The 27797-nt window shown below is 40.4% G+C and overlaps 1 protein-coding gene across 1 annotated transcript in view; it reads left to right on the top strand.

Annotated features, from left to right (window-relative positions):
- The first annotated feature begins 2632 nt into the window (after nt 1-2632).
- Nucleotides 2633-27797, top strand: part of COG2 (component of oligomeric golgi complex 2) — a 51902-nt gene continuing 26737 nt past the window's right edge. Inside the window, exons 1-5 of the mRNA XM_002808263.4 lie at nt 2633-2830; nt 19787-19948; nt 21075-21140; nt 23411-23491; nt 24735-24838. Of these exons, the coding sequence (XP_002808309.1) occupies nt 2759-2830; nt 19787-19948; nt 21075-21140; nt 23411-23491; nt 24735-24838 (485 nt within the window). The 5' untranslated portion in view covers nt 2633-2758. The remainder of the gene's footprint in view (nt 2831-19786; nt 19949-21074; nt 21141-23410; nt 23492-24734; nt 24839-27797) is intronic.

Here is a 27797-nt window from a genome sequence, read left to right as displayed (position 1 = left end):
GGGCAGCAGCAGATTCTGTACAAAGGCCGTTCACCAACCTTGGAGGTGTTGCAATATTTACCAAGTAGCACAGCTAAATAGTGTGTGCCAGTTGAACATCAGCTCTGAGTGGAAACCCAGGGCCATGTCCTCTGGGTAGTTGTAGGCTTTCTCTCTTGCCTTTGACCTGTGTAGAGTACGATGCCAGCATTGAAGTCTTTCTTGTTGCTCCTGGCTGTGGTGGTCTGCACTACTCTCTGTGTCTCCAAGCGGAATCCCGCTCCATGGGGTCCCGATGGCTCCCTTCTGAATCTTCGGAGGAGAGCAGGCAGCAGGGACCCTCAATCGCCTTTGCCACTTAATCCCTTTAGCATCCTCAAGATAAGTCCACCGGTCTGTACAAATTTAGGTTCATTTTATTTCTGAACAATGTCAGAAGGGAATTACAGTGAAGAAAGAAAGAGTTCGAGTTCCAGCTTACCTAGACTTCCTGCAGAGCCTCAAAAGAGAAGGCAGGGTTGCAGACATCTTTGTTTCATCTATCCAGCATCCTCTCCTGTGTCTTGGTACTGGGCTGTGAAGGCAGGCTGCCTGGGTTTGCAACTTGCCACTTATTAATGGTGTGACCTTGGGATAAAGGCCCACCTTTCAGAGCCAGTATAGATTGGTTATTAGAATTGTTGGTTTTGTTAGGTGTTACAAAATGTCAGGGTTTTTTCTTTTTTCTTCTTCTTTTAATGTGTAAACTGAGGTATTAGGAGATAGGAAATGATGTGGTGCTTGGAATTTGCTTTAAAACATATTCCAACAAAAGGGCCAGACACATTGGCTCATGCCTGTAACCCCAGCAGTTTGGGAGACTGAGATGGGTGGATCACCTGAGGTCAGGAGTTCGAGACCAGCCTGGCCAACATGGTGAAACCCCATCTCTACTAAAACAATACAAAAATTAGCCAGGAGTGGTGGTGCATGCCTGTAATCCCAGCTACTCGGGAGGCTGAGGCAGGAGAATCGCTTGAACCTGGGAGGTGGAGGTTGCAGTGAGCAGAGATCATGCCATTGCACTCCAGCCTGGGCAACAAGAGTAAAACTCCCATCTAAAAAAAAAATTATATATATATATCTCAACAAAAAAAAGAAGGTCTTGATGCAGTGGGTGGGGAGGGGCAGAGGAGACAGGTTGATGACGGTTGAAGAGAGGTGCTAAGTACCTAGGGTGAGGTTCTTGCACTCTCTAAACTTCCGTGTGTTTGAAAATTTTCATAACAAGAGAAAACAAAAAATTAAACAGAAAATGAGGTTGTCATTTCCTCCAGTCAAACAAACATAACAGGACTTAGGATGCACTTTTCCTAATCGCTCCTCTGGCAGAATAGTTTGATCCTCCAGCTAGCTTCCAGCTCTCATCATGTTCATCTGTTCTCTAGACACTGGCAGGAAATAGGCTCTTCAACAGGGCCTGCCAGGTCCAGTGCTAGGGAGTAGAGCGTTTTGGATTCTATGCCCACATTTTTTTTTTTTTTTAATTTGACCAGTTTTCCAGTTGAGATACTTGAAATACAAAGTCTCATGGTGAGGTCTTGTCCTCTGCTGTCCCATTCCTTTTTATGAGCCATCATGGCGTCAATCTTATCTCTAAGGAGAAAAATTGGGAGGAGAGGCCTAGATTCCCCAATAGAAGCAGGAAGGAAAAGTTTGCAGAATGAAGTGTGAAGCGAGGTTTGTGGTTTGAGTCATCAGAATGTCAAGGAGAAAAGAAGAAAAATGAATCATCATCATTTGACCACGGTATTTACAGCTAGCGGAAGGGACAAGAGGAGAAAAAAAGCAAGGGAGGAGAAAAAGGAAGAACATCTCAGAATAAAATTGGGGTGGGTGGGGGGAGGAGGAGGAAGACAGTCTGAGAAATTGGTTTGGTTGCACCGCTACTGGCCACAACACAAAAATGTGTCCATTCCTGGTTAAAATTAAAAATAAATATGCATGCACGTGTATTTGTCTGCTGTGTTTAATCAGATAGCGAGGCACTCCTTTAAGCCCCTTGAAGACCCAAAGTTGCGCTCAGAGACTGCCCACCTGGAACGGAGCCAGAGCTTGAACAGGGAGCGGCTCAGAGGACCCAAAGCTGCCTAGCTGACCACATTCTTCTCTATGAGTTCCCAGTAACGGAGCCCAGTGGAGGAGACGCTACACTTCTCTGTGGGTGCAGAGGCTAAGGGCGGGGGTCTCCATAGAGGCGTCAGCGCCCACCAGCAGCAGTAACCGCGCACAGGGAGGTGAAGAATGAGACCAGTGATACGTCCAACCTGGAAAACGGGCCTGAGAACCAAAGGGCCAACTTCTGGCCATGCATAACGAAGCGGAGCAATCTCAGAGAAAAGCGTTGCAGGTCAATTTTTCCCAGCAGAAACGGTAGGCTGGGAGGGAGACCCGCTCACCCCTTTTGACCCACCCCTGCAGCTCAGCCACGCCTCCTAGGGAGGTGGGCAGCCTCGCAGTAGCCCGCGCGAGGATGCAGTGCCGCCCTCCGCCGCATGAGGGCAGCACGGCCTAGCCGGCGCAGCAGTGGCGGCCCCCGTGGCCCTCTTGGCCAGAGCCAGGCGCAGGCCGGCTTGCGGTGCCGTCGTTCATTGGCCGCGGCGCGGGCGCTGCCATGTTGGCGGAAGCGGACCCCCCTGTGCCGTGGAAACTGGCGGTGGCCGCGGCCGCCGAGTCCGTCTGCGCATCCTCCTGCGTTTTCTCCCTTGGATCTTGGCACTGAGAGGCGGTGGCCGGCGGGATGGAGAAAAGTAGGATGAACCTGCCCAAGGGGCCGGACACGCTCTGCTTCGACAAGGACGAGTTCATGAAGGTGCGCGCGGCCTCCGCTCCCCGAAGCCCGGCCATGGGGGTGCCTCTGCCCTGTGCCCTCTGGGGCCCTCTCTTCGGGCTGCTGCTTCTACCCGCGCACGCTCCGTATCTGGTCCTCCTCCGAGACCTCGCTGCACTTCGCAATGAGTCTTTTGGCCTCAGGTTTGGCAGGTGCAGCCTGGAGAAAGCACTTCTGTAAAATCGTGCATGTTACATGAAAAGGCCTGAAAGTTCTGGGCAAGTGGTTTTGAGCTGAATGTCAAAGCCTCTGTTACCCGTTCCTGTTACCGTGCAGTGCAGTCAGATTGCCAGTCCCCTTGTCGGAAAGAAGCTTGTTGACCGGGGTCTTGGAGCTCATGAAGTGTGTGTTGAATAAATCCCTGAGCCCACGTACTTTCCTAGGGACTCGGGTTGGAAAGAAAAAGAACTTAACCTGAAGTTTTGCTTAACATTCAGCTAAAGCTTCCGGAATGGGATCTTTAGAAGCTTAGAACATTCTTACTGACTTGCAGTACGACAAAGCAAACCATTACTCTTTAAAGAAGTTGCTCTACTTCTTTTTACATGATGCATTTGAAGAAGTTGGTAGTTGTAGGTCGTAAACTTAGAGAAAAGAAATATAAACTGAAAACACTTCACTGATGATAAAGTTCATCAGGCACAACCTTGAAAATGGCCAGGCTTTGAGTGAGAGCTAGGAGGAGCTTTGCCTATCTATTTGGTGTAACCCTCTGGGTCTGCACTTAAACCATTCAAAAAATGTTTATATTTAATTTCCTGAGGACTAGGAGTTTTGACACCACTTAGTAGCTGCTTTCAGTGTTAAAAAGCGAAAAGTTTTAGCTTGTTAGTAGACACCTACAATTTTGAGCAAGTGAGTTGAAATCTCTTACTCTGCCTTTCTTGGTGACTTAAAATGTTTTCTATTTTTCTAGAATAGCCTATCTCTTTTTGATAATATTTGCATTCAGATTACATCTCCAAAGCTCTGTTGTTGTTTTTTTAAGTATATCTGTATCTTCTCCAGTGTGACCATACCATTTTTAATATGTAGGACTTATCTATACCCAGGAATAATGTACCTAATTCTTGTAAGTGATATTCCTATTAGACCACTGTACTAAAAGGTGTAACTTCATTAGGATGTCTGAAAGAATGTACAGAATCAACTCATTGATCTAGAAACCCTTTGTTTCGCCCACTGGGTAAGAGCTACCCTGAAATGAGGGTGGAAAGAAACAGCTAAGGGTACATGCTGGGGAGAGGTGCCCTGGAAGAGGAAAGGCCACACACAGAGATCGGGGGCGTTATTGACGTCAAGAATCTCGGAGTACAGAATAATCTCAGCTTGTCCATCTCTTGATTTCTTAAGGCTCAACACCAGCATCTTCTCTGACTCACTAACCCCACCACCTTTCCCACTCTGAGTTGACAGAATGCCTTTGGTATATGCAGCTTCAGTAAGTGAAATCACAGAAATGTAAGTTCTAAAATAGAACTTAGAGTGCAAACGGGGTGGGGGAGGGTGGCTGGAATGCCAGCAATTGCATATTTCGTGGCTCTATGAATATGCCGTACATTTTATAGTGCTTATAAAAGTGACAACATACATAGAAGAAAATACATAGAACAGCCGTTCTGTGTAAAATGTTGTTGATTTTTTAGGTGGAGCTTGAAGATAAAGGTTATTTGCAATTTGTGTTTCCTTAAACATATGTAACTATATATAAGTTACACTTCCATGGCAGAAAGGATGGTTGGAACATTTATCCAGGATATATTTCTGTGTTTGTGTCTCATTCAACACATTTTGTAATTGGATAGGTTTTGTGCGTGTGAGAAGGTTGGGATATGACATTTGCGTTGGGAGATTTGAGACTGCTTGAAAATCCAGTCAGTTGATGGGAAACTGCGTTTAGGTTGCCATAGATCGTAGCAGTTGTTTAATCAGTGGGCATTCCATGACCACCTGCTATGTGCCAGGCAACAGTCTAGACATGAAGGTATAGGGATAAGTGAGATATGTTTTTTAGCTCTCTAGCATGGTAGATAGGAAGGACATGTGTGCCAAGAAACAGCACTTAGTCCACAGTGGCTAGCATGTGGAAGGATGGCCAGGAAAGAGACTGGGAAAGTAGAAAGTTAGATGAGATGGGATTGATTGCAAGTTGCATTGGGCCTTGTATACTACACTGATGAATTTGCACTTGGTGCAATATTCGTTGTGGAGTTATAGTCAGGTTAAAAGCAGGAAATGGCATGATCATATATGTTGCAATTGGAACTGACTGGTAGCAGGAGGCTACTTAAAAAGTTATTTCAGTGGTTTTTATGAGATCTGAGAAATACAGGAGGGGATAGTTTGTGAAAAATATTACATAAATGATCAAAAAGCAGGAGTGGCAGATGAACAAATCACTTGAGGGGTCAAAGGTGGTGGTGGCATGATGCTGTTGACTTTGTCAGCTTAATAAAAGTATATACGCTGAGCAATATAGAGTGCATTTCTATAAAAAAAAAATTAGCCAGGTGTGGTGGCACATACCTGTAGTCCCAGCTACTTGGGAGGCTGAGGTGGGAGGATTACCTGAGCCTGTGGAGGTCAAGGCTGCAGTGAGCCAGGATTGCAGCATTGCACTTCAGCCTGGGCAACAGAGCGAGACCCCATCAAAAAAGAAAAGAAAAGAAAAAGTACTAACACTCTTAGAGAGGGTTGACAATGGGTAGATGAATTAGGATGTAAGTTACTGGTAGTAGGAGAGAGGTTGTAGGCTAACAGGGATAACTTAAACCCACTTACCTAGGTGTGCTGTGGAAATCACATCCTGTCTCACATATGACTTCATCTGTTTTACAGAAAAAATAGAGGCCATCAAGCGGCAGCTCCTTCATCTTGCTGACAACAACCTCATTCTTGCGTTTGTACCTGTTCTCACTCCCATCGTTAACCTGTTGTGTAGGGCAGCGGTCCCCAACCTTTTTGACACTTTTGGAAGACAATTTTTCCATGAACCAGGGGTGCAGGGGATGGTTTTGGGATGATTCAAGCACATTACATTTATTGTGCACTTTATTTCTATAATTATTACATTGTAATACATAATGAAATAATTATACAACTCACCGTAGTGTAGAATCAGTGGGAGCCCTGAGCTTGTTTTCTTGCAACTAGACAGTCCCATCTGGGGGTGGTGGGAGACAGTGACAGATCATTCAGCATTAGGTTCTCATAAGGAGTGCCTAACCTAGACCCATTGCGTGTGCAGTTCACAGTGGGGTCCACGCTCCTATGAGAATCTAGTGCCGCCACTGATCTGACAGGAGGCGGAGCTCTGATACAGAGTGGCTGTAAATACACGCTGCGCTCCTCCTGCTGTGCCGTCCGGTTCCTGACAGGTAGTTGGGGACCCCAGTAGGGGTCTTTCCTTCCTCCGGAGGTCTGCCTCCCATGCTTGGATCCGGTGCCCTCTCCCTTCTCAGGACCCTGTTATTCCCACCCTCTCCACACCCCTTTCCATTGGCTTTCATACACACTCCTGTTTTGGTTTCTTCTACTGGACCCTCCAACCTCCAGTTAAAGCCCCTCACTCTGTTCCATCTCACAGCCAAATGCTTAAGGGTTGTCTTTACTTTCTCTCCCTTCACTCTTAAATTCACTTCATTCTGGCTTCTGGTCCCATCATTCCACTAAAGACTTCTCACCAAAGTTAACTAGATGGAAGTTGATACGCCAGCCCTTTTCTGCCTCCTTCCCTGACCTCAGTAGACCAAATGCTTCCTTCATTTGCTTTCTGAAACTTGGTGCTTTCTGGTTTTCTTTTGGCTTCTCTGGTCTCCTTGTCTCTTTTGCATAATCATTCTCCTCCTCCTAACCATTAACTGGTGGGTTATGGACTCAGCCACATGTCTGTTCCTTTTCACATGCTGTGCACTTTTCCCCAGGTGACCCACTTCATGCAGCTTCAGTGACCACGTGTAGACAGGTGAAAGGTTCATACTTCTGGCCCAGATATCTTCGATCTGCAGCCTCATGTGCACAGCACCTTGACATCTCTTCTTGGCCATCTCTGTGGCACCTCAAACTCGGCGTATTTAAAACTGAATTTGTGGGGGGAAGATGAAAAAACACAACCTCCTCTCAAACCTAGCTCTCTTCTGGTATTACCTATCTCAGGTAATACTAGACCTGAGGTAATCCATCCATCTGGTTGTGAGTCAGAAAACCAGGAGTTGTCCTTGATAACACCTCTCTCCTTCACATTCTTCAAATCCAATCTGTTACTAAGCCTTAGGATTTCACTTCCCAAATATCTCTGAAATTTGTCTACTTCTCTCCATCTCCTCTTTTCCCACTTTCTGACTCATCGTTATCTTTGGCCATTATAATCTAGTGGCTTCTTACTATAGTCCCCTGGCATCCATTCTTGCCTTTTTCTAGTCCATGTTCTACATCACAGGCAGGGTGCCCTTTTCAAAACGCATCTCGGTGCTTTTATGTAACAGGTGCTTGTATGTAATCAGACTGCCACCTATGTACACCATGAAGACATGAGAAAGCATTTTCCAGAACATTTGGAAGTATTCCAGGGCAGCTTGTTGCATTGATGGACAGTTTCTATTGATTAGTAGCTATCTTGTTTATCAGATTGAAAAAACATAGTGTATGTAGACTTGAGTACTATCTGGTTTCAGGCATTGACCAGGGGTCTTGGAATGTATCTCCCTCAGATAAGGGGACCCCTTACTGTAGTTCTGAGGCTGCTCTGTATTCTAAGTGTGTGAATAGGGAATATTGAAACAGGAGGTGTGTCCAAGAGAATAATGCCTGGCTGATTGAATAGCAGTGACCTGGAGATGTGGGCCCCAGTTTCAGCTCTGCTGACCACTCACGTGTTATTTTGTGCAAATCACTGGCCTCTGTGGGCTTGTGTCCTCATTTGTGTCATGGGGTGATGCTTATCTCAGTACTCTTTGCAGTGTTTCTGGCTCTTGTCATTTTATGTTTCTGCGAATAAAGAAACTTACAGTTGCCCCTCAGTAGCCGCAGAGGATTGATTCCAGGACATCTCCCACCCCTTCACAGATAGCAAAATCCGCAAATGCTCAACACCCTCTTGTAAATGGTGTAGTATTTGCATATAACCTACTTACATGCTCTGGAATACTTTAAATCACCTCTAGATCACGTACACTACCTAATACAGTGTAAATCGTTGTTATACTGTATTTTTATTTGCGTTACTTTTTATTTTTTACTTTTTTTTTTAAAGAGTCTCTTCAGTTCATGGCTGGTTGAATTACACGGTGTGGAATGCCTGGATACAGAGGTATAGTTGTAGTAGATTCTTCCCATTTGCAGATAAAGAAACTGAGGTCCAGAGTTGTTGTGACTTCCCCCAAAGTCACACAACTAACTGGGGCAACTCAGGGCCCTTACCTCCTGACTCCCAGGCTTCAGTACTGGAAAAATAATCGTGTCATGCTTTCCTTTCTAGATGGTAGGAACTTTGGAATGTGTGATTTTGAATACTAAGAACAGCCCCAAAATATTGCATAGTCCCTATGCTAAAGCACACGCATTTTATCAGTAGGGACAAGATTGAGGGTCATCACTTATTTAAAACAAATTGTAACCCATCTAGTGATCTGGACTCTTGGCCTGCAGATGAGATACAGGAGAGCGGATGTGGGTGTGAAAGCCGCACAGTCCAGTGTTGCTGAGTGCCCGGCACAGCGTGTGCCATCATTTCACAGCAACTAAAATGCTGACCTTACAGGTTCATGGTTTCATTTTCAGTCTTCATGAAAAGCTTGAATTATCTTTGGCTTCAGTTTGCAACAGAAATAAAGAATATATTTGAGACTGATTGTTACAAAATTTTCTAATTACCCACATGTGGAGCAATTTCCTAATGTGAAATACTTTTCTTGATGGTATGAGATCAGTACCATTGGACATACACAGTTTATTCAGTTGGCCATTGGTAAAAAGAAGTTCTTTGGTATGCAAAAAAAAAAAAAAGAAAAAAGAAAAAGAAAAAGCTTTCTGAGCAGTTGTGGCTTTCGATTTTGTAAGTCACTTTTTGCAATATTATACAATGTATTTCTTGAATAAAATGTTGAACTCATGGTCCCTTGAGTTTTTATTACTTGGGATAGTTGTACAAAGTTAGATAAGCATGATGTAAATAGATCTTTGTTGTTTAACTAGTCATATAGCATTTAACATCAAATTTCTGTGAAGATTTTACTAAACAAATTAATCACAAACGGAGGCTTGGGCTTCCTCAGGTGTCCCTAAAACACCCACAGCAATGAGCACTTCAGAATGAGATCATTCTGCTTAAGCGCTCAAGAAATTAAGTTGAGAAAGTAAGCTGAAAGGCCACATAGATTATCATTAGTGTTACATTGGGGTAAAAAGGAGAAAGAAAGAGAAGAAATCAGCTGGGACAGAGCACAAATATTTGTTAAAGGGAAGGGACAGGTTATAGGTTTTCTTTGCCTTCTCATAAATACGTCAAACCCAGGTACAGTATTGAACAGAGGATTTAGACATAAAATTGATGAATCCATTGAAACAAAATAAGTTATTTAGCACTTAAGTGCTACTATTTCATACACCTTCTAAGATCATCTGTCCATAGATGCTGGAAAGCACTTTAGCATCCATTTTGAATTTCTCAAGCTTCAGTAATTTGGTAACCAAATAAAGGTTTAGAATGAGCCTTGGGAGACACGAGTTCCAGACTAACTGGGTCGTGTGTCCGTGGGGCCACCCTGCACCGGGGACAGCCCTAGGTTGAGGGCAGGGGCTGGAGGGAAGAGCTCCAGGGACGTTTTTGCCCAGAGCTTGCTGTTGTGAGGAAGGGTTCCCTTCCCACAGTCTCCCGTGGCTGGTGCCTTCATGGCATTCAGATCTCGGCTCAGATACTGCTCTGTAAGGGTCTTCTATCCCCTTTTCACCACTCACTTTCATAGGGTTCCATTTTATTTTCTTTGTAGCAGTTACCACTATTCATAATGTTTGTTTGTTTACATGTTGATTTTCTCGTTTCTCCATTAGAATATATGCTCCTTGAGAACAGGAATGTTGTCTTTGCTTTTCATTGCTGTGCCCCCTGTAATTACAGTAGTGCCTGAGTCACCCTGTGAATCTTTATTTATTTATTGGATTTATTGGGCTTATTTCATTGTGGTTTTATTTTTGTTACTTATTTCTTTTATTTTATTTTAGATTCAGGAAGTGCATGTGCAGGTTTGTTACGTGGTTATGGTGTGTAATGGTGAGGTTTGTGCTTCTAGTGTAGTCATCACCCAGATAGTGAATGTTGTACCCAATAGGTAATTTTTCAGCCCTCATCTTCCTCCAACCCTTCCCCTTTTGAATCCCCAGTGTCTATTAATTCCGTCTTTATGTCCACATGTACCCGTCATTTATGTCCCACTTAGAAGGGAGATGATGTGGTATTTGACTTTCTGAGTTAGTTCATTTAGGATAGTGACCTCCAGCTCTTTCCATGTTGCTGCAAAAGACACGATTTCATCTTTTTATGGCTGCATAGTATTCTATGGTATATATGTACCACATTTTCTTTTTACATTCTCACCAACAGTGTATAAGCATTCCTCTTTCTCACGTCCAGTGTTGTTTTTTGACTTTTTAATAAAAGCTGTTCTGATTGGTGTTAGATGGTATCTCATTGTGATTTTAATTTGCATTTCTCTGATGATTAGTTACATTGGACATTTTTTCATATGTTTGTTGGCTGCTTGTATGTCTTCTTTTGAGAAATGTCTGTTCATGTCCTTTGCCCACTTTTTAGTGGAGTTACTTGTGTTTTTCTTGTTGATTTGTTAAAGTCCCATGTAGACTCTGGATATTAGTCTTTTGTTGCATGTATAATTTCCATATGTTTTCTTCCATTCTGTAGATTGCTTGTTTACTCTGCTGTTTCTTTTGCTCTGCAGAGCTTTTTAGTTTAATGAAGTCTCATGTGTCTATTTTTGTTTTTGTTGCATCTGCTTTGAGGTCTTAGTCATAAATCCTTTGCCTAGGCCAATGTCTAGAAGAATTTTTCTAGGTTTTCTTCTAGAATTTTTATAGTTTCAGGTCTTACATTTAAGTTTTTAATCCATCTTGATTTAATTTTTATATATGGTGAGAAATATGGGTCCAGTTTCATTTTTCTGCACGTAGTGAATATTTAATGTTTATCAAATATGCAGGGGCATTTATTCTTATCTGTTGATCCTTTGTCTTAAAGAATGGTTTGAAACACACAGACATATAGGAGCTCATACTAATCTTTTATGACTTTCCACCTATAGTTTATTTAATCCACAGTTTAGCACATAATATTTTGTGTTGGTATTTATCTCAATGAGACTGAACATGTTTTGAGGGCAGAGATCATGTCTTCAGCTTGGTGTTCCCTCTTAGTGTAGTACCTCCCATCATTATGAATACAGAATGATGTCTGGGGGATTTGGGTTCTGTCACAGCTGCAGTAGCTGATGAGTTGATAGTTTTCTATATTTGGGGAACATTTTACTTTTTGGCATTCAGCATGAGGCAGCTTGGAGAATTTTGGTCTTTCTGTTAAAAGTTCTATGAAATTTTCTCAGTGTTAAGGATATTGATATTTGGGTCTCAGGCAAGCTTTAAATGATTACTTCCCCAGTTCTCTTGTGTTAGTCGTTGTTTGCCATCCTTGTGTGCAAGTAGTTATTAAAACAGCTAAACTTTTAAACTTTATTTGGTTTTAAATTTGATTGTCACTACTATTCTAGTTAATGGTTCTTAAGTTTTCCACAGCTGGTTTGTTTTGCTGTCTTATTATCCTGTATATGATTTGTTAGTCAACTTCTAGCTGTTTGGGGCATTGTACTTTACCTGGGTTTAAGTCAGAAATATCTCTGAGTATAAAGAGAAATGATTTTTCTTTTAATTTCTGGGCTTACAGACCATAATTCTTGACTTCTTCCAGCTTTTTCAGACATAGGCATATATATTTTAACAAGAAAAAAGTCTACTTTTAAAAATATTGCTTTTTAACTAAAATAGCTTATTTTCAAAAAGTGGATACTATTCTATTCAGGTAAAAAAAGTTTATCTACCTTAGTATTTTTTAATTAATAGACTATTTTTTGGAGCAGTTTTAGTTTTATAGAAAAATTGAGCAGAAAGCACAGAGGTCCCATCTATCCCGTCTCGCCTCCCCCTTCACAGTTTCTCCTAGTAACATCTTGCTTTAGTATCTTACCTTTGTTACAATTGATGAACCAATATTGAGGCATTATTTTTAACTGAAGTGCCATAGTTTTTATTAAGAGTTCATTCTTTGTGTTCTACATTGGATGGATTTTAATAAGTGCATAGTGTCATGTATCCACTATTACAGTATCATGCAGAACAGTTTCACTGCTTTACAAATCCCTTGTGCTCTGCCTGTCCATTCTTCCCCTTCTCTCGGCACCCTCCGCACCCCCAGCACCCTCCCATCCCTAACCCCAGGCAACTACTGATCTCTTTAGTCTCCATAGTTTTGCTATTTCCTGAATATCATGTATGTAGTTGGAGTCATACAGTATATATAGCCTTTTCAGATTGGCTTCTTTCACTTAGAAATATACATTTAAGATTCCTCCGTGTCTTTGTGGCTTGATATAGCTCATCTCTTTTTATTGCTGAGTAACGTTCCGTGTATGGATATGCCACAGTTTGTTCATCTGTTTACCTATTAAAAGAAATCATATTTGCTTCCAAGTTTTGGCAGTTAGAATAAGGCTGCTATAAACATTCACATTCAGGTTTTTGTATGGACATACATTTTCAACTCATTTGGCTAAATAAGGAGCACAATTGGTAAGACTCTGTTTAGTTTTGTAAGAAGCTGCCAAGCTGTCTTCCAAAGTGACTTCCATTTTGCATTCTTCCCAGAGTTCCTACTGCTCCATAACCTCAGAAGCATTTGGTACTGTCAATGTTTTGGATTTTAGTCATTCTGTTCATTAGTGTCTTGTTTTAATTTGCAGTTCCCTAATAATAACTCACGTTGAGCATTTTTTCAGATCTTTTGCTCATTTTAAAATTAGGTTTGATTTCATACTGCTTGCCCACCCCAGCTTTATTTAGGTATGATTGTCAAATAAAAATTGTATGACAAATAAAAATTATATACAGTGTGATGATTTGATAATGTGTATACATTGTGAAATAATTACCATAATCAAGGTAGTGTATTCATCATCTCACATAGTTAACCCCCTCTTTTTATAGTGAGAACACTTAAGATCTACTCTCAGCACGTTTCAAGAATACAGTATATTATTAACTATAGTCATCATGCTATACATTAGAACTCCAGAATTTATTTATCTTATAACTGGAAGTTTATATCATTTGACATTACTCCCAACCCCAGTCCCCATTCTCCAGCACCTAGTAACCACAATCCTACTTTTTGTTTCAATGAGTTTGACTTCTTTATTTTTTGTTTTTTGTTTTTGTTTTTGTTTTTTTGGAGACAGAGTCTCGCTCTGTTACCCAGGGAAGAGTGCAGTGGCATCATCTTGGCTCACTGCAACCTCCGCCTCCCAGGCTCAAGTGATTCTCATGCCTCAGCCTCCCAAGTAGCTGGGATTACAGGTGCATGCCACCACGCCGGGCTAATTTTTGTATTTTTAGTGGAGATGGAGTTTCGCCATGTTGGCCAGGCTGGTCTTGAACTCCCAACCTCAGGTGAACCACCCACTTCAGCCTCTCAAAGCGCTGGCATTACAGGCGTGAGCCACTGTGCCCAGCCAGAGTTTGACTTTAGATTCTATGAAGACACTTCATATTAGTGAGTGTCTAATTTTGTGTTGCTAAAACAGAATACTTGGGACTGGATAATTTATAAACTATAGAAGTTTATGTGGCTCATATTTTTGGAGGTTGGGAAGTTCAAGTCAAGAGGCCGAATCTGGTGAAGGCTTTCTTGCTGTGTCGAAATGGGGTGTAGAGCATCATGTGGCAGAGATTGGATAGGAGGAGCATGCAAGAACAAGAGAGGGCTGAACTCACTTTTATAACCCTCTCTCAAAAATGAATCCACTTGCATGGTAACAGCTTGAATACATTCATGAGGACAAAGCCCTCACGACCACTTCTTAAAGGTCTCCTCTCATGAACTCTTGTATTGGAGATTCAATTTTCTTGTATGTTTAAGTTCTTTGTAGACTCTGGATATTAGCCCTTTGTCAGATGGATAGATAGCAAAAATTTTCTCCCATTCTGTAGGTTGCCTGTTCACTCTGATGATAGTTTCTTTTGCTGTGCAGAAGCTCTTTAGTTTAATTAGGTTCCATTTGTCAGTTTTGGCTTTTGCTGCCATTGCTTTTGGTGTTTTGAACATGAAGTCTGCCCATGACTATGTCCTGAATGGTATTGCCTAGGTTTTCTTCTAGGATTTTTATGGTTTTAGGTCTTATGTTTAAGTCTTTAATCCATCTTAAGTTGATTTTTGTATAAGGTGTAAGGAAGGGGTCCAGTTTCAGTTTTCTGCATATGGCTAGCCAGTTTTCCCAACAGCATTTATTAAATAGGGAATCTTTTCTCCATTGCTTGTGTCAGGTTTGTCAAAGATCAGATGATTGTAGATGTGTGGTGTTATTTCTGAGGCCTCTGTTCTGTTCCAGTGGTATATATATATATCTGTTTTGGTACCAATACCGTACTATTTTGGTTACTGTAGCCTTGTAGTATAGTTTGAAGTCAGGTAGTGTGATGCCTCCAGCTTTCTTCTTTTTGCTTAGGGTTGTCTTGGCTATGCGGGCTCTTCTTTGAGATGAGTTTTTTCCAATTCTGTGAAAAAAGTCAATGGTAGCTTGATGGGGATAGCATTGAATCTGTAAATTACTTTGGGCAGTATGGCCATTTTCACGATACTGATTCTTCCTATCCATGAACATGGAATGTTTTTCCATTTGTTTGTGTCCTCTCTTATTTCTTTCAGCAGCAGTTTGTAGTTCTTGAAGAGGTCTTTCACATCCCTTGTAGGTTGTATTCCTAGGTATTTTATTATCTTAGTAGCAGTTGTGAATGGGAGTTCACTCAGGATTTGGCTCTCTGTCTGTTATTGGTGTATTGGAATGTTTGTGATTTTTGCACATTGATTTTGTATCCTGAGACTTTGCTGAAGTTGCTTATCAGCTTAAGGAGATTTTAGGCTGAGACAATGGGGTTTTCTTTTTTTTTTTTCTTTTTTTTTTTTTTTCCATTTTTTTTTTTTTAATTTATTTATTATTATTATACTTTAAGTTGTAGGGTACATGTGCATAACGTGCAGGTTTGTTACATATGTATACTTGTGCCTTGTTGGTGTGCTGCACCCATCAACTCGTCATTTACATCAGGTATAACTCCCAATGCAATCCCTCCCCCCTCCCCCCTCCCCCCTCCCCATGATAGGCCCCGGTGTGAGATGTTCCCCTTCCTGAGTCCAAGTGATCTCAGACAATGGGGTTTTCTAAATATGCAATCATGTCATCTGCAAACAGAGACAATTTGACTTCCTCTCTTCCTATTTGAATACCCTTTATTTCTTTCTCTTGCCTGATTACCCTGGCCAGAACATCCAATACTATGTTGAATAGAAGTGGTGAGAGAGGACTCCTTGTCTTGTGCCAGTTTTCAAAGGGAGTGCTTCCAGTTTTTGCCCATTCAGTATGATATTGGTGGTGGGTTTGTCGTAAATAGCTCTCATTATTTTGAGATACGTTCCATCAATACCTAGTTTATTGAGAGTTTTTAGCACGACGGGGTGTTGAATTTTGACAAAGGCCTTTTCTGCATCTATTGAGATAATGTTTTGGTTTTTGTCATTAGTTCTGTTTATGTGATGGTTTACGTTTATTGATTTGCGTATGTTGAACCAGCCTTGCATCCCAGGGATGAAGCCAACTTGATTGTGGTGGATAAGCTTTTTGATGTGCTGCTGGATTTGGTTTGCCAGCATTTTATTGAGGATTTTTGCATTGATGTTCATCAAAAATATTGGCCTGAAATTTTCTTTTTTGTTGTGTTTCTGCCAGGTTTTGGTATCAGGATGATGCTGGCCTCATAAAATGAGTTAGGGAGGATTCCCTCTTTTTCTGTTGTTTGGAATAGTTTCAGAAGGAATAGTACCAGCTCCTCTTTGTACCTCTGGTGGAATTCAGCTATTAATCCATCTGGTCCTGGACTTTTTTTGGTTGGTATGCTATTAATTGCTGCCTCAATTTCAGAACTTGTTATTGGTCTATTCAGGGATTCGACTTCTTCCTGGTTTAGCCTTGGGAGGTTGTATGTGTCCGGGAATTTATCCATTTCTTCTAGATTTTCTAGTTTATTCGCCTAGAGGTGTTTATAGTGTTCTCTGATGGTAGTCTGTATTTCTGTGGGATTGGGGGTAATATCCCCTTTATCATTTTTTATTGCATCTATTTGAATCTTCTCTCGTTTCTTATTTATTGGTCTGGCTAGAGGTCTATCTATTTTGTTGATCTTTTCAAAAAACCAACTCCTGGTTTCATTGGTTCATTGATTTTTTTTGAAGAATTTTTCGTGTCTCTATCTCCTTCAGTTCTGCTCTGATCTTAGTTATTTCTTGTCTTCTGCTAGCTTTTGAATTTGTTTGCTGTTGCTTCTCCAGTTCTTTTAATTTTGATGTTAGGGTGTCAATTTTAGATCTTTCCTGCTTTCTCTTGTGGGCATTTAGTGCTACAAAGCTCCCTCTACACACTGCTTTAAATGTGTCCCAGAGATTCTGGTATGTTGTGTCTTCATTCTCGTTGGTTTCAAAGAACATCTTTATTTCTGCCTTCATTTCATTATTTACCCAGTAGTCATTCTGGAGCAGGTTGTTCAGTTTCCATGTAGTTGTGCGGTTTTGAGTGAGTTTCTTAATCCTGAGTTCTAATTTGATTGCTCTGTGATCTGAGAGACTGTTATGATTTTTATTCTTTTGCATTTGCTGAGGAGTGTTTCACTTCCAGTTACGTGGCCAATTTTATAATAAGTGCAGTGCACTGCTGAGAAGAATGTATATTCTGTTGATTTGGGGTGGAGAGTTCTGTAGATATCTATTAGGTCCTCTTGATCCAGAACTGAGTTCAAGTCCTGAATATCCTTGTTAATTTTCTGTTTTGTTGATCTGTCTAATGTTGACAGTGGCGTGTTAAAATCTCCCACTATTATTGTGTGGGAGTCTAAGTCTCTTTGTAGGTCTCTGAGAACTTGCTTTATGAGTTCGGGTGCTCCTGTATTGGGTGCCATCTATATTTAGGATAATTAGCTCTTGTTGCATTGATTCCTTTACCATTATGTAACACCCTTCTTTGTCTCTTTTGATCTTTGTTAGTTTAAAGTGTGTTTTGGATTAGGATTGCAACTCCTGCTGCTTTTTGCTTTCCATTTGCTTGGTAAATATTCCTCCATCCCTGTATTTTGAGCCTATGTGTGTCTTTGCACGTGAGATGGGTCTCCTAAATACAGCACACCGATGGGTCTTGACTCTTTATCCAATTTGCCAGTCTGTGTCTTTTAATTGGGGCATTTAGTACGTTTACATTTAAGGTTAATATTGTTATGTGTGAATTTGACCCTGTCATTATTTTGACCATTAGTTAATGCAGTTTCTTCATAGTGTCGATGGTCTTTACAATTTGGTATGTTTTTGCAGTGGCTGGTACCAGTTTTTCCTTTCTATGTTTAGTGCTTCCTTCTAGAGCTCTTGTAAGGCAGGACCTGGTGGTGACAAAATTTCTCAGCATTTGCTTGTCTGTAAAGGACTTTATTTCTCCTTTGCTTATGAAGCTTAGTTTGGTTGGATGTGAAATTCTGGGTTGAAAATTGTTTTCTTTAAGAATGTTGAATATTGACCCCTAGTCTCTTCTGGCTTATAGGGTTTCTGCAGAGAGATCTGCTGTTATTCTGATGGGCTTCCCTTTGTGGGTAACTCAACTTTTCTCTCTGGCTGCCTTTAACATTTTTTCCTTCATTTCGGCGTTGGTGAATCTGATGATAATGTGTCTTGGGGTTACTCTTCTCGAAGAGTATCTTTGTGGTGTTTTCTATATTTCCTGAATTTGAATGTTGGCCTGTCTTGCTAGGTTGGGGAAGTTCTCCTGGGTAATATCCTGCAGAATGTTTTCCAACTTGGTTCCATTTTCCCTATCACTTTCAGGTACACCAGTCGAATGCAGATTTGGTCTTTTCATCTACTCCGTATTTCTTGGAGGCTTTATTCTTTCCTTTTTTTTCTTTTTTCTCTAATCTTGTCTTCTTACTTCATTTCATTAAGTTGGTCTTCAGTCTTTGATATCCTTTCTTCTGCTTGATTGATTCGGCTGTTGATACTTGTGTGTGCTTCACAAAGTTCTCATGGTGTGTTTTTCAGCTCGTCAGGTCATTTATAGTCTTCTCCAAACTGGTTATTCTAATTAGGAATTCGTCTAACCTTTTTTCAAAGTTCTTAGCTTCCTTGCATTGGGGTAGAACATGCTCCTTTAGCTTGGAGGAGTTAGTTATTACCCACCTTCCAAAGCCTGCTTCTGTCCGTTCATCAAACTCATTCTCCATCCAATTTTGTTCCCTTGCTGGCGAGGAGTTGTGATCCTTTGGAGGAGAAGTGGTGTTCTGGTTTTTGGAATTTTCAGGGTTTTTGTACTGGTTTCTCCCCATCTTTGTGGATTCATCTACCTTTGGACTTTGATGTTGGTGACCTTTGGATGGAGTCTTTGAGTGGACGTGCTATTCCTTTGTGTTTGTTAGTTTTCCTTCTGACAGTCAGGCCCCTCTGCTGTAGGTCTGCTGGAATTTGTTGGAGGTCCACTCCAGACCCTGTTTGCCTGGATTTCATCAGTGGAGGCTGCAGAACAGCAAAGATTGCTGCCTGTTCTTTCCTCTGGAAGTTTCATCCCAGAGGGGCACCTGCCAGATGCCAGCCAGAGCTCTCCTGTATGAAGTGTCTGTCGGCCCATACTGGGAGGTGTCTCCCAATCAGGATGCACGGAGGTCAGGGACCCACTTGAGGAGGCAGTCTGACCCTTACCAGAGCTCATACGCTGTGCTGGGAGGTCCACTGCTCTCTTCAGAGCCATCAGGCAGGGACGTTTAAGTCTGCTGAAGCTGTGCCCACAGCCACCCCTTCCCCCAGATGCTCTGTCCCAGGGAGATGTGGGTTTTATCTGTAAGTCCCTGACTGGGGCTGCTGCCTTTCTTTCAGAGATGGCCTGCCCAGAGAGGAGAAATCTGGCAGTCTGGCCACCGCGGCCTTACTGAGCTGCAGTGTGCTTCTCAAGCTCGTGAACATCTTGTTTGGTGGAATACTCAACATCCATATAAAACATGAATGCAAATTTATATGGATTATGAAAAGATATCCAAGTTGTATTGTTATATGGGGAAAAGCAGTTTACATACAGCATGAATATTAAGATTCTGTGTGTGCATGTGACACATAGAGAAACATCTGGAAGGATGTGAATCATAGTGTTAGGTAGAGAAAAAAATAGTGCTTATCTCTACAGCGTGAGAATTTGGGTGATTTTTTTTTTACTCTGATGGAGATTTTTAATGTAATTCTTTGTTGTTTGAAAGTTTTACATTGAACATTTGTTACTTTAAAATTAAGGGGAAACGTTTCTATTTTGAGAAGAACCTGATTGAATTGTGTTGTTTTGAAAAAGAAGTTCACTTTTAGAATTTTAGGCAACAGGAGAGGATGTTGTCTGTCAGGGGCCACCCTGCTTGGCACCTTTATAAAGCGGACAAACACCTTCATACTGTCATGTATGAAGACACTTTCTTCCTGCAGCAGCATGGCCTTGTAAATGAAGGGAATGGGCTTTCTTACTCCTTCTTCCATTTCCTTTGTATATGGCACTGTGATGTCATTGCCATAATTTTTTCTTCTCTGGTTTTATTTTTCAGGAAGATTTCGATGTCGATCATTTTGTGTCTGACTGTAGGAAGCGGGTCCAGCTGGAAGAACTGAGAGATGACCTGGAGCTCTACTATAAACTTCTTAAAACAGCCATGGTCGAACTCATCAACAAGGATTATGCAGATTTTGTCAATCTTTCAACAAACCTGGTAAACTTTAAATCCACAGTCCCATTTACACACATACAATTTCTTTCTCACTCATACTTATTCTTAGAAGTGTCGTGTGTTTTTAGAAACCTTTTAGTTGATGTCCTCACAGAAATTTGAAGAGATCACTAATCTCATCAATAAAATAACCAAAATTTCTTGATATACAATTTTGCTTTTTTACTTATTTAAGACTATTCTAAATTGAATATTTTTTGAATTTGATATTATTAAAAAGCAAAGGCTAGTAATAGCAGAGTGGTTGTTTTTGTTAGCTGCTGATTACTGTGAAATCTCTCTGGTTTAGACCAATTTGCAAGAGCAAATATCAGCTGTTCTTAAGGAAATGTTTAATTTACTTTCAGATACATATGCTAGCCAGAGCTAGATTCAGAGAACATTGGCTAATATTGATCTTCAGGAGGCTTGGTTTTATAAAATGTAAGAATAGTTTGCCATGAGCTATCAGCTGTTTATAAAAGTAGGTTAGAAGTGCTTATGTTTTAATACTCCCAAAGTTTGCCTTTTGGTCATCCTATTCCTATTTTATTTTACTTTTAAAACTCTCTCCAAAGAAGTACAGAAAGTAACCATCTCCATGGAAACTTTAAGAAGCTTTAAAATTAATGAGCCATATTTGCATTTGGGAAATGTACATCTAAGATAAATGTTGTAGTGGGATTAGAAACCTAGAAATTTTTATTTCCATTCTATTTCATTTGGATTTTTCTCAAGGGTTATAATGGTTAGGACAGATGGAGTCCTTGAGACTTTCATATCAGCTGGTTGAATATTGTAAATTACAGACGGATAGCTCTTTATCTCCAGTTAAATTTTCTCAAATTCATTAAAATATTTTATTCAGAGGCAAATTGTGCCTAAGAAAGCTTTTATTTATTATGACTTCTTTTATTTTTATAGTTTTCATGTACATCAAAGGTTTTTTCACATTCTATCAACAATATTTATTGTAAAATAACATGTTAGTTACTTAGCAATATATGGTTGTTCGTTTTGTTGTACAGAAATAATAACATAAGTCTAGCACTGCATTGATCATTAAATAGATACTTAGCTATTACTCTTGATTGTGAAGTGTGTGTGCCAACATGATCTCTGCCTTTAGGTTGGCATGGACAAAGCCCTCAACCAGCTTTCTGTGCCTTTGGGACAATTACGAGAAGAGGTTCTGGTAAGTTTCCCAAATAACATTAAACAGTTTACCATAAAGCATGATATGCTTGTTTGCCCCTCCAAAAAAGAATTCCTTTAATCTGTTAGATTGTTGTTTTTTGTTTTTTGAATGTTTAGTAATTATAATACCCTCGGAAAAGTTGTAAATCATTCTGTATTTTTTGCGTGTGATACTGTAACCAAAAAAATTTATGTTTGATTTGAAGATGACAGATTCTTGGAGTAGATAGCTTTAAAATGTTGGGGGAGGAGAAGGCTGTTTGAAAACTCAACTTGTTACCGTCAGCTCACTCATATGTAGGTAGTCACTAATTTAAGAATAGCTTCTATTTTAAAAATTTATAGTTTTACAAATATTTTCTCAAATAATATTTTATATATTGTTAGGTTCCTAGACTATCTACAGAATCTCTTTAAACCCTAATGTAACTGAAGGATAATATGCAATTAATGTAATAACTAATTGTATTTATTTTAATGTTCCTATGAGATAATGTCTGCTGTGAGTTGGGACTCCCATGTCTAAGCCATTGGAGACAGGGACTCCATCCGGATGAACAGTAGAGAAGGGAATTTTAGCATCATTTTCAACAGAAAAGTGTGCTACCCTGTCCTGTCCCTGCTGGTCCACCCCACAGTCTGTGTCAGGCACCGTGACTTCCATGCTGTCTTAGCCTTGAGGAGCTGTCATAAACTTGGTTCATTGCACCATTATTACCTGTGTATGTCACCACTAGATCACGCGCAGCTTGTGTAGCCTTATGCACTTAGCCTCTAAGACAGTCCCTGGCACATAGTAGGCTCACAGTAGGTGACATATGTAAACATTCAGTGCATGTGTAGTGCTGAAAAAAAAAAGGCAGAATAATAGCAATGTCAGTGTTTAGAAGTCCATAGGAATGGCAGGCAAGAAACAATTCTTAAAAGAGAGGTCTCGAGTTGTGCCTTGAACTAGCAAATATTTTCAGATGTTTGTGTCTTGTTTGATTTTTTCAAAAAGCTTTTAAAGTACTTCTTGTTGGCATGGAAGGAAAATTGTTTTTGTGATCCACTGTTGGATTCCACACTCTGGGTGGCTTTTACATGGCTCTTGGGTGGCTCTCCTGCCTTCTTTTCAGTGTACCTCTTCCTACCCCCAGCCGTGGAGTTAGGGTGTTTTCCGAGCCTCAGTCCTCAGCCTGTCCTGTCCTCTCCAAATTGCCTCCCATGGAGGTGGATTCACTTTCCTGAATTCTGCTCTGTCATTGTTGACTGCTCTCTCACCTGCAGGCTCTAGTCTTTACCTTGCCTCCTGCCAGCACCATATGCTCTCCCTCTTTCCACAGCTGTCTCTATAGCCATCTTTTTCCTGATTGGTTTAGCAATAGACCTGTTCTTCCTTTTTGACCTCCAACTCATGAAGCTACTCTGTGAGATTCTGCAGTCATTGAGAAATGAGACTATTTCTTTTTCACCATTGCATCCTCATTGGCTTGCACAATAGCTGACATTTAATAGGTATTTCATAACATTTGTGGGATGAATGAATTCACTTTTCTATAGAATTTTTGTGATTTCTCTAGTTTATTCTAGTTTTTCCATTACTTTCATTTTGGCCCTAATTTCTGATTAATTCATTAACTTCTGGACATGCTTCTCCACCTATTACCTCTCCCTTTTCCTTGCCTCCTGTTCTTGACTTCTTGATTCTGAATTTTCCCAAAACAACTTTTTCGTGATATATTAGTACTTAAAATATGTAGAATCTAGTCTAAAGGTATTATCTGGTCATAGCCCTCTTGAATTAACCCTTCCTGTTTTATTCCTACTTTTGCCCAAATTGAAGCCTGCAGTTACCCTTGGATGTATTCCTCACTGGTTCTGAAATATGTCATAACTGTTCTATCTTCCTGCCTTGTCTTCTGATAATCTTCTCTCTATGCTTGTCAGCATCCACAAATTTTTAGAATCTACTCAAGTCTCATCTCCTCCACCAGACACCCTTATACTTTGACTCAGGTTATCCTTTCTTTACCCTGACCACCTGTGATGCTCGTTGTATATATATTAATTTTCTTTCGGCAGCCGATCCTGCATGACCTTGGCTTTATATGTCATTTCCCCCCTAAATCTTGAGACACAAACAGCAATTGTGTCTAATATTTTGTAATTTGTCAATATCTGTGTAATACTGGCCTGTAGGTGTTAAGTCCTGTGGAATTGAATTAAATGTGTAAATTTCATAATGTTATGAAACAATCTCTGCAGTATTTTTTTTTTCTTTTAAAGAGCCTTAGATCATCTGTCAGTGAAGGAATTCGGGCAGTTGATGAACGAGTGTCTAAACAAGAGGACATTAGAAAAAAAAAGGTATACTCAAATATTATAATATTAAAGCATTGATTCACTGTAGCACCTTGTAGTAACAAGCACTTTCAGGCATACGGTGTGATTTACTCTTCTTGATACCTTTGCAGAGAGCAGCGTGATGTCTCTCTGTTTATATTAAAGTGTTTTCTAAATGTATTTATTAGATGTATTTGTGTATTTATTTTTCTTTTGATAACTTTAGTACCCAAGCACACTTTTTAAAATCTCAAGGGAGAGAAGCCTATTTTAGAGATCTTCTGTGTAACTCTTCTTTAGATCCCTTCTCAGCTTTTGTCCAAAGATTCAAGAATATAGTGCATTGCTGGAAAAGATTGTCCACTTCATGAGAGAGGGGATTTTTGCTGTTTTATCCACTTACATTCCCAATGTATAGAAGAATGTCTTGGTTCATGATAGATGCTTTGTAACTATGTATTTAATGAATGGCTTTATTTTTGTTATTTTAACAATGAGTTTTTATAATGTTCCCTGATAATAATATCTGCCTTGTGTAATAAATGTCTTTAATAAATTGGCACTTAGGTTTATCGGTATATCATGCACATGTAAAGGAAGAGGACAAATATGATTGGAAACTAAAAACATGAAAAAAGGATCTTAAGAACATAAATGTAGTACCAAAATAAAGGTTTATTTAAGATGGGGAAAAGAGGCCAGGTGTAATGGCTCACACCTGTAATCTCAGCAGTTTGAGAGACTGAGGCAGGCAGATCGCTTGAGCTCAGGACTTTGAGAACAGCCTGGACAACATAGCAAAACCCTGTCTTTACAAATAATACAAAACAGCCAGATGTGGTGGTGTGTGCCTGTAGTCCCAGCTACTTGGGAGGCTGAGGTGGGAGGATCACTTGAGCCTGGGAAGTTGAGGCTGCAGTGAGTCAAGATCACAGCACTGCACTCCAGCCTGGGTGATAGAGCGAGACCCTGTCCTTAAAAAGATGGAGAAAAGAAAGAGGGAATAAGGATATACTATAAGAAACAAAAAAAATAAGTTTTTTTAAATTCTAAAATTGTGATACAATGTTGAAATATGTTTGTTCTAGAAAGCCAAAATATTTGCATTCTTGGGAATTTAGTGTTATGTATAAATGCTAAAAATGTAGAATGCTATAGGTAATTTTACACTGACTTTTGACTTTGTATTTTCTTGCACTTAGGATGACAAAATAAGATAATTAAGATTAAACATGACCATAGCTTTATTCTTAATTTTTATTTATAGATGTGTGTATTGAGGCTTATACAAGTTATTCGATCAGTTGAGAAAATTGAAAAAATCTTAAACTCTCAAAGTTCTAAAGAAACATCTGCACTAGAAGCAAGCAGGTAAGTATTTTTTTACTAAATAACTCATAAATTAATACTTTACATCCAGGGTAAAAATTTTTTTAGTTAGAACTCATTTTTGATAAAGAAAATCCCAGTCTGTGGCTTAGTGTTTTTAAATGTAGCTCAAGCAAAGCAGAGTGCATGAAATGGTAAAGCTTATACATGTTATTATATAGCCTTGATGGTCGTATATAGCCTTGATGGTCGTATATAGCCTTGATGGTCGTATTATATAGCCTTGAAAGGTTCCAACACGGCACCTTTCAGGGAGTCAGAGAACGTGTACTTTCTGTGGAAGGTTTTTATTATTGAAATTGCCTTACCCATGGACTAGTAAAATCCCTAATGACTTGTAAGGTGTGGAATAGCAGTCATCTTAGATTATTTAGACAGGCCCAGAGTATTCCAGTTGATGTATCTTGAGGTTCAAAATGCACGAATGTTATATCATTAAGAAATAGTACAGGACACATTTCACTGAAATTTATAAACAGCAAAGAAAAAGCTGATGAAATAAACAAAAGATGATGGTTTCCTTTGTTATACTGTAGTGTCTTATTATCTTCCCACACTGAATTTAAAATCAGTCAGGTCGCTGAGTGACTCAGAAAATGAATTGAATGGATCATTATGAACACAAATGGGAAGCCCCATGGTGCAGTGGAAAGAGCATGGGCTTATGTTGCTTGTACCAGCTGGGTAGCTTGAGTCAGGTTACTTCACTCTGTGTCTTGGTATTGTCATCTCTCATATAAGGCTAATAGGAACTTCACTTGGAGGATTGGTAGCCATAGAGTAGACCCTCATACATGTCTAGTTCGGGCCTAACGCAAGCATCTCTGAAAGCCATGTTGATAGCCATCGTATTTTTCCTTGACTAATATGGGATAAGCTACAGGAAAACCAACCAGGACCAAATGGAATATACCTGCAGTTCAAAGTCCTGATCATACTATCAAGACAAGTTGGATTTCTTAATTTTAGGATTTAGGATCCTTAAATTCTTAAATTTAGGATTTCAGAATTTTAGATTTGGAGAGACTGTAGAAACAGTATGCTCTGTATCTCTCATTTTATAGATAGGGAGATGAGGCATCTGAAAAGGAAATTATTCTCATGTCCTAGGTCTCTACTTTCTTTCCTGATGGAGATGTGTAAATAAGTGGTCAATCGCTGCCGTCTTTTTTCTTCAGCCTGTAGTACTTGTGCTTCTGTCCCTTCTGTTCCCCTTCATCTGTACTCATCAGAGTCCCTGTCAGTGTCAGTTCTGAGAGAACCAGTGGAGCCCTGTTCGACTAACTGCTCTGCTTCTGTCTTCCACTCAACAGCGTTGACAGCCACTCCCAACTGTGTCCTCACCCGGCATCTGTGATACCTGCTTCCCCGTTTTCTTTTCCTCCTTCCTTATTCCTATTCTGTTCCTTTGATGGACTCCACTGCCCTTTTTCATGCCAGCTTTCTCCAGGGCACTGTTCTTGGCCCTGTGCTCTTGATCAGCACTTTCTGGGTAACCTCGTCCAACCCCATAGTTTTAGTGGCCTCCTGGATGCTGATCTCTTTATCTGCAGACGAACTTCTGTAGTCCTCAGACTCATCAGTCTAATGACTGCAGGGAGTCTAGTGGACGTTCTACAGGCACTTCACATTCATCATGTTGAAAACTGAGCTCTCATCTTCTTTCCCTGCCTCCGCCAGCAAAAACATTTTACTCCTCCCTTTGATTCCTTGTCTTAGGAAACAGTGCCTTTATTTCCTTCACTAACCAGGCTAGACATCTTGGGGGAGTCAATGTCTCCTTTTTTTCCCTTCATCTCCTTCTTTCGTTCACTAGGCAAGCCCTGGAGAGTCTGCTGCTCTAGCATCTCTGAGATTGAGAGATGTCTGCCTCTCCTTCTCGGTTCTCCCATTGCCTCGTTTCAGGCAGTGGCCTCCTGACTGACCTCTCATTTTCTCTAGGACAACTAACTCTGTAGCTGTCAAATGGATCTTTCAGATTTGTCTAATCACATCTTACTATGTGATTGGGAAACAATGGTTGCCTAGTGTTTTTAGGGTAAATCTTAAACTCCTAAGCTGCTCCTTGCCACTTCTGTATTCTTCACTAAAGCTATTCGGAACTACTTGTGGTTCCCTGACTGCCCTGAACATTGCTGACTTATGCTTCCTTAATTTTACTATGTATGGCCATTTATTGTACTAAAAGCCCTTCCTTTAACTTCCACCTCCCTTTCACGTGCCTGATTTCTCTTTATTCCATCCAAATCTAGCCCAAAACATGCTTAAAGTATGGAAAGGTTCAAAATACTATGCTAAGTGGAAAAAAAGCAGGTTATAAAACGATACAGATTTGTTATGTAAAAATTTATTCTTGTCTCTTGTATGGGATACTGTTGATCCCTTCTGCTTTCTTTAAACCTGTCTCACTCAGTTCTGTGAGAGAAAGTATAAACAAGACACTGCAAGAGTTCCCTTCCATAAAGCTCACTTACAAGACCACCTCTTTTAGGAAGTCGTCCCTGACCTTTCAGATTTAGATGCTCCATCTCCATGCATTCATCAGGCCTCCGGGTCATCCACCAGACAACTTACGGTTGAGACTGGAACTGTTGATTGACTTGCATGCCTTCTCCATCAGTCTGTAAGGTCCCTGACATCTTTATACCCACAGTGTCTGGAACTAGTAGGTACCTAAGAAAAGATACCAAATGTCCCCCACTAGTGGAGAGTAGGCTTCTAATTACCTCAGTGATGTCTGTTTCTGGGCATACTCTTATATTATTGTATTATATTCGGTATGTTATATTCAGTATAATAGACACTGCACTCTTCCTTGCTCTGAATCATCTTTGAGGAGCTTTTCTTAAATTCAGATCTGCAAATCCGAGCTGTAGAGAAGGTAAAACCAGGGCAATATTACTGAATAGTAGATATACCATGCTTGTTAAGCCAAGAAACA

Source organism: Macaca mulatta, chromosome 1 (assembly GCF_049350105.2).
Source record: "Macaca mulatta isolate MMU2019108-1 chromosome 1, T2T-MMU8v2.0, whole genome shotgun sequence".
NCBI lineage: Eukaryota > Metazoa > Chordata > Mammalia > Primates > Cercopithecidae > Macaca > Macaca mulatta.
Note: the sequence above shows the minus strand (reverse complement) of the source record. Positions and strands in the feature narration are given on the sequence as shown.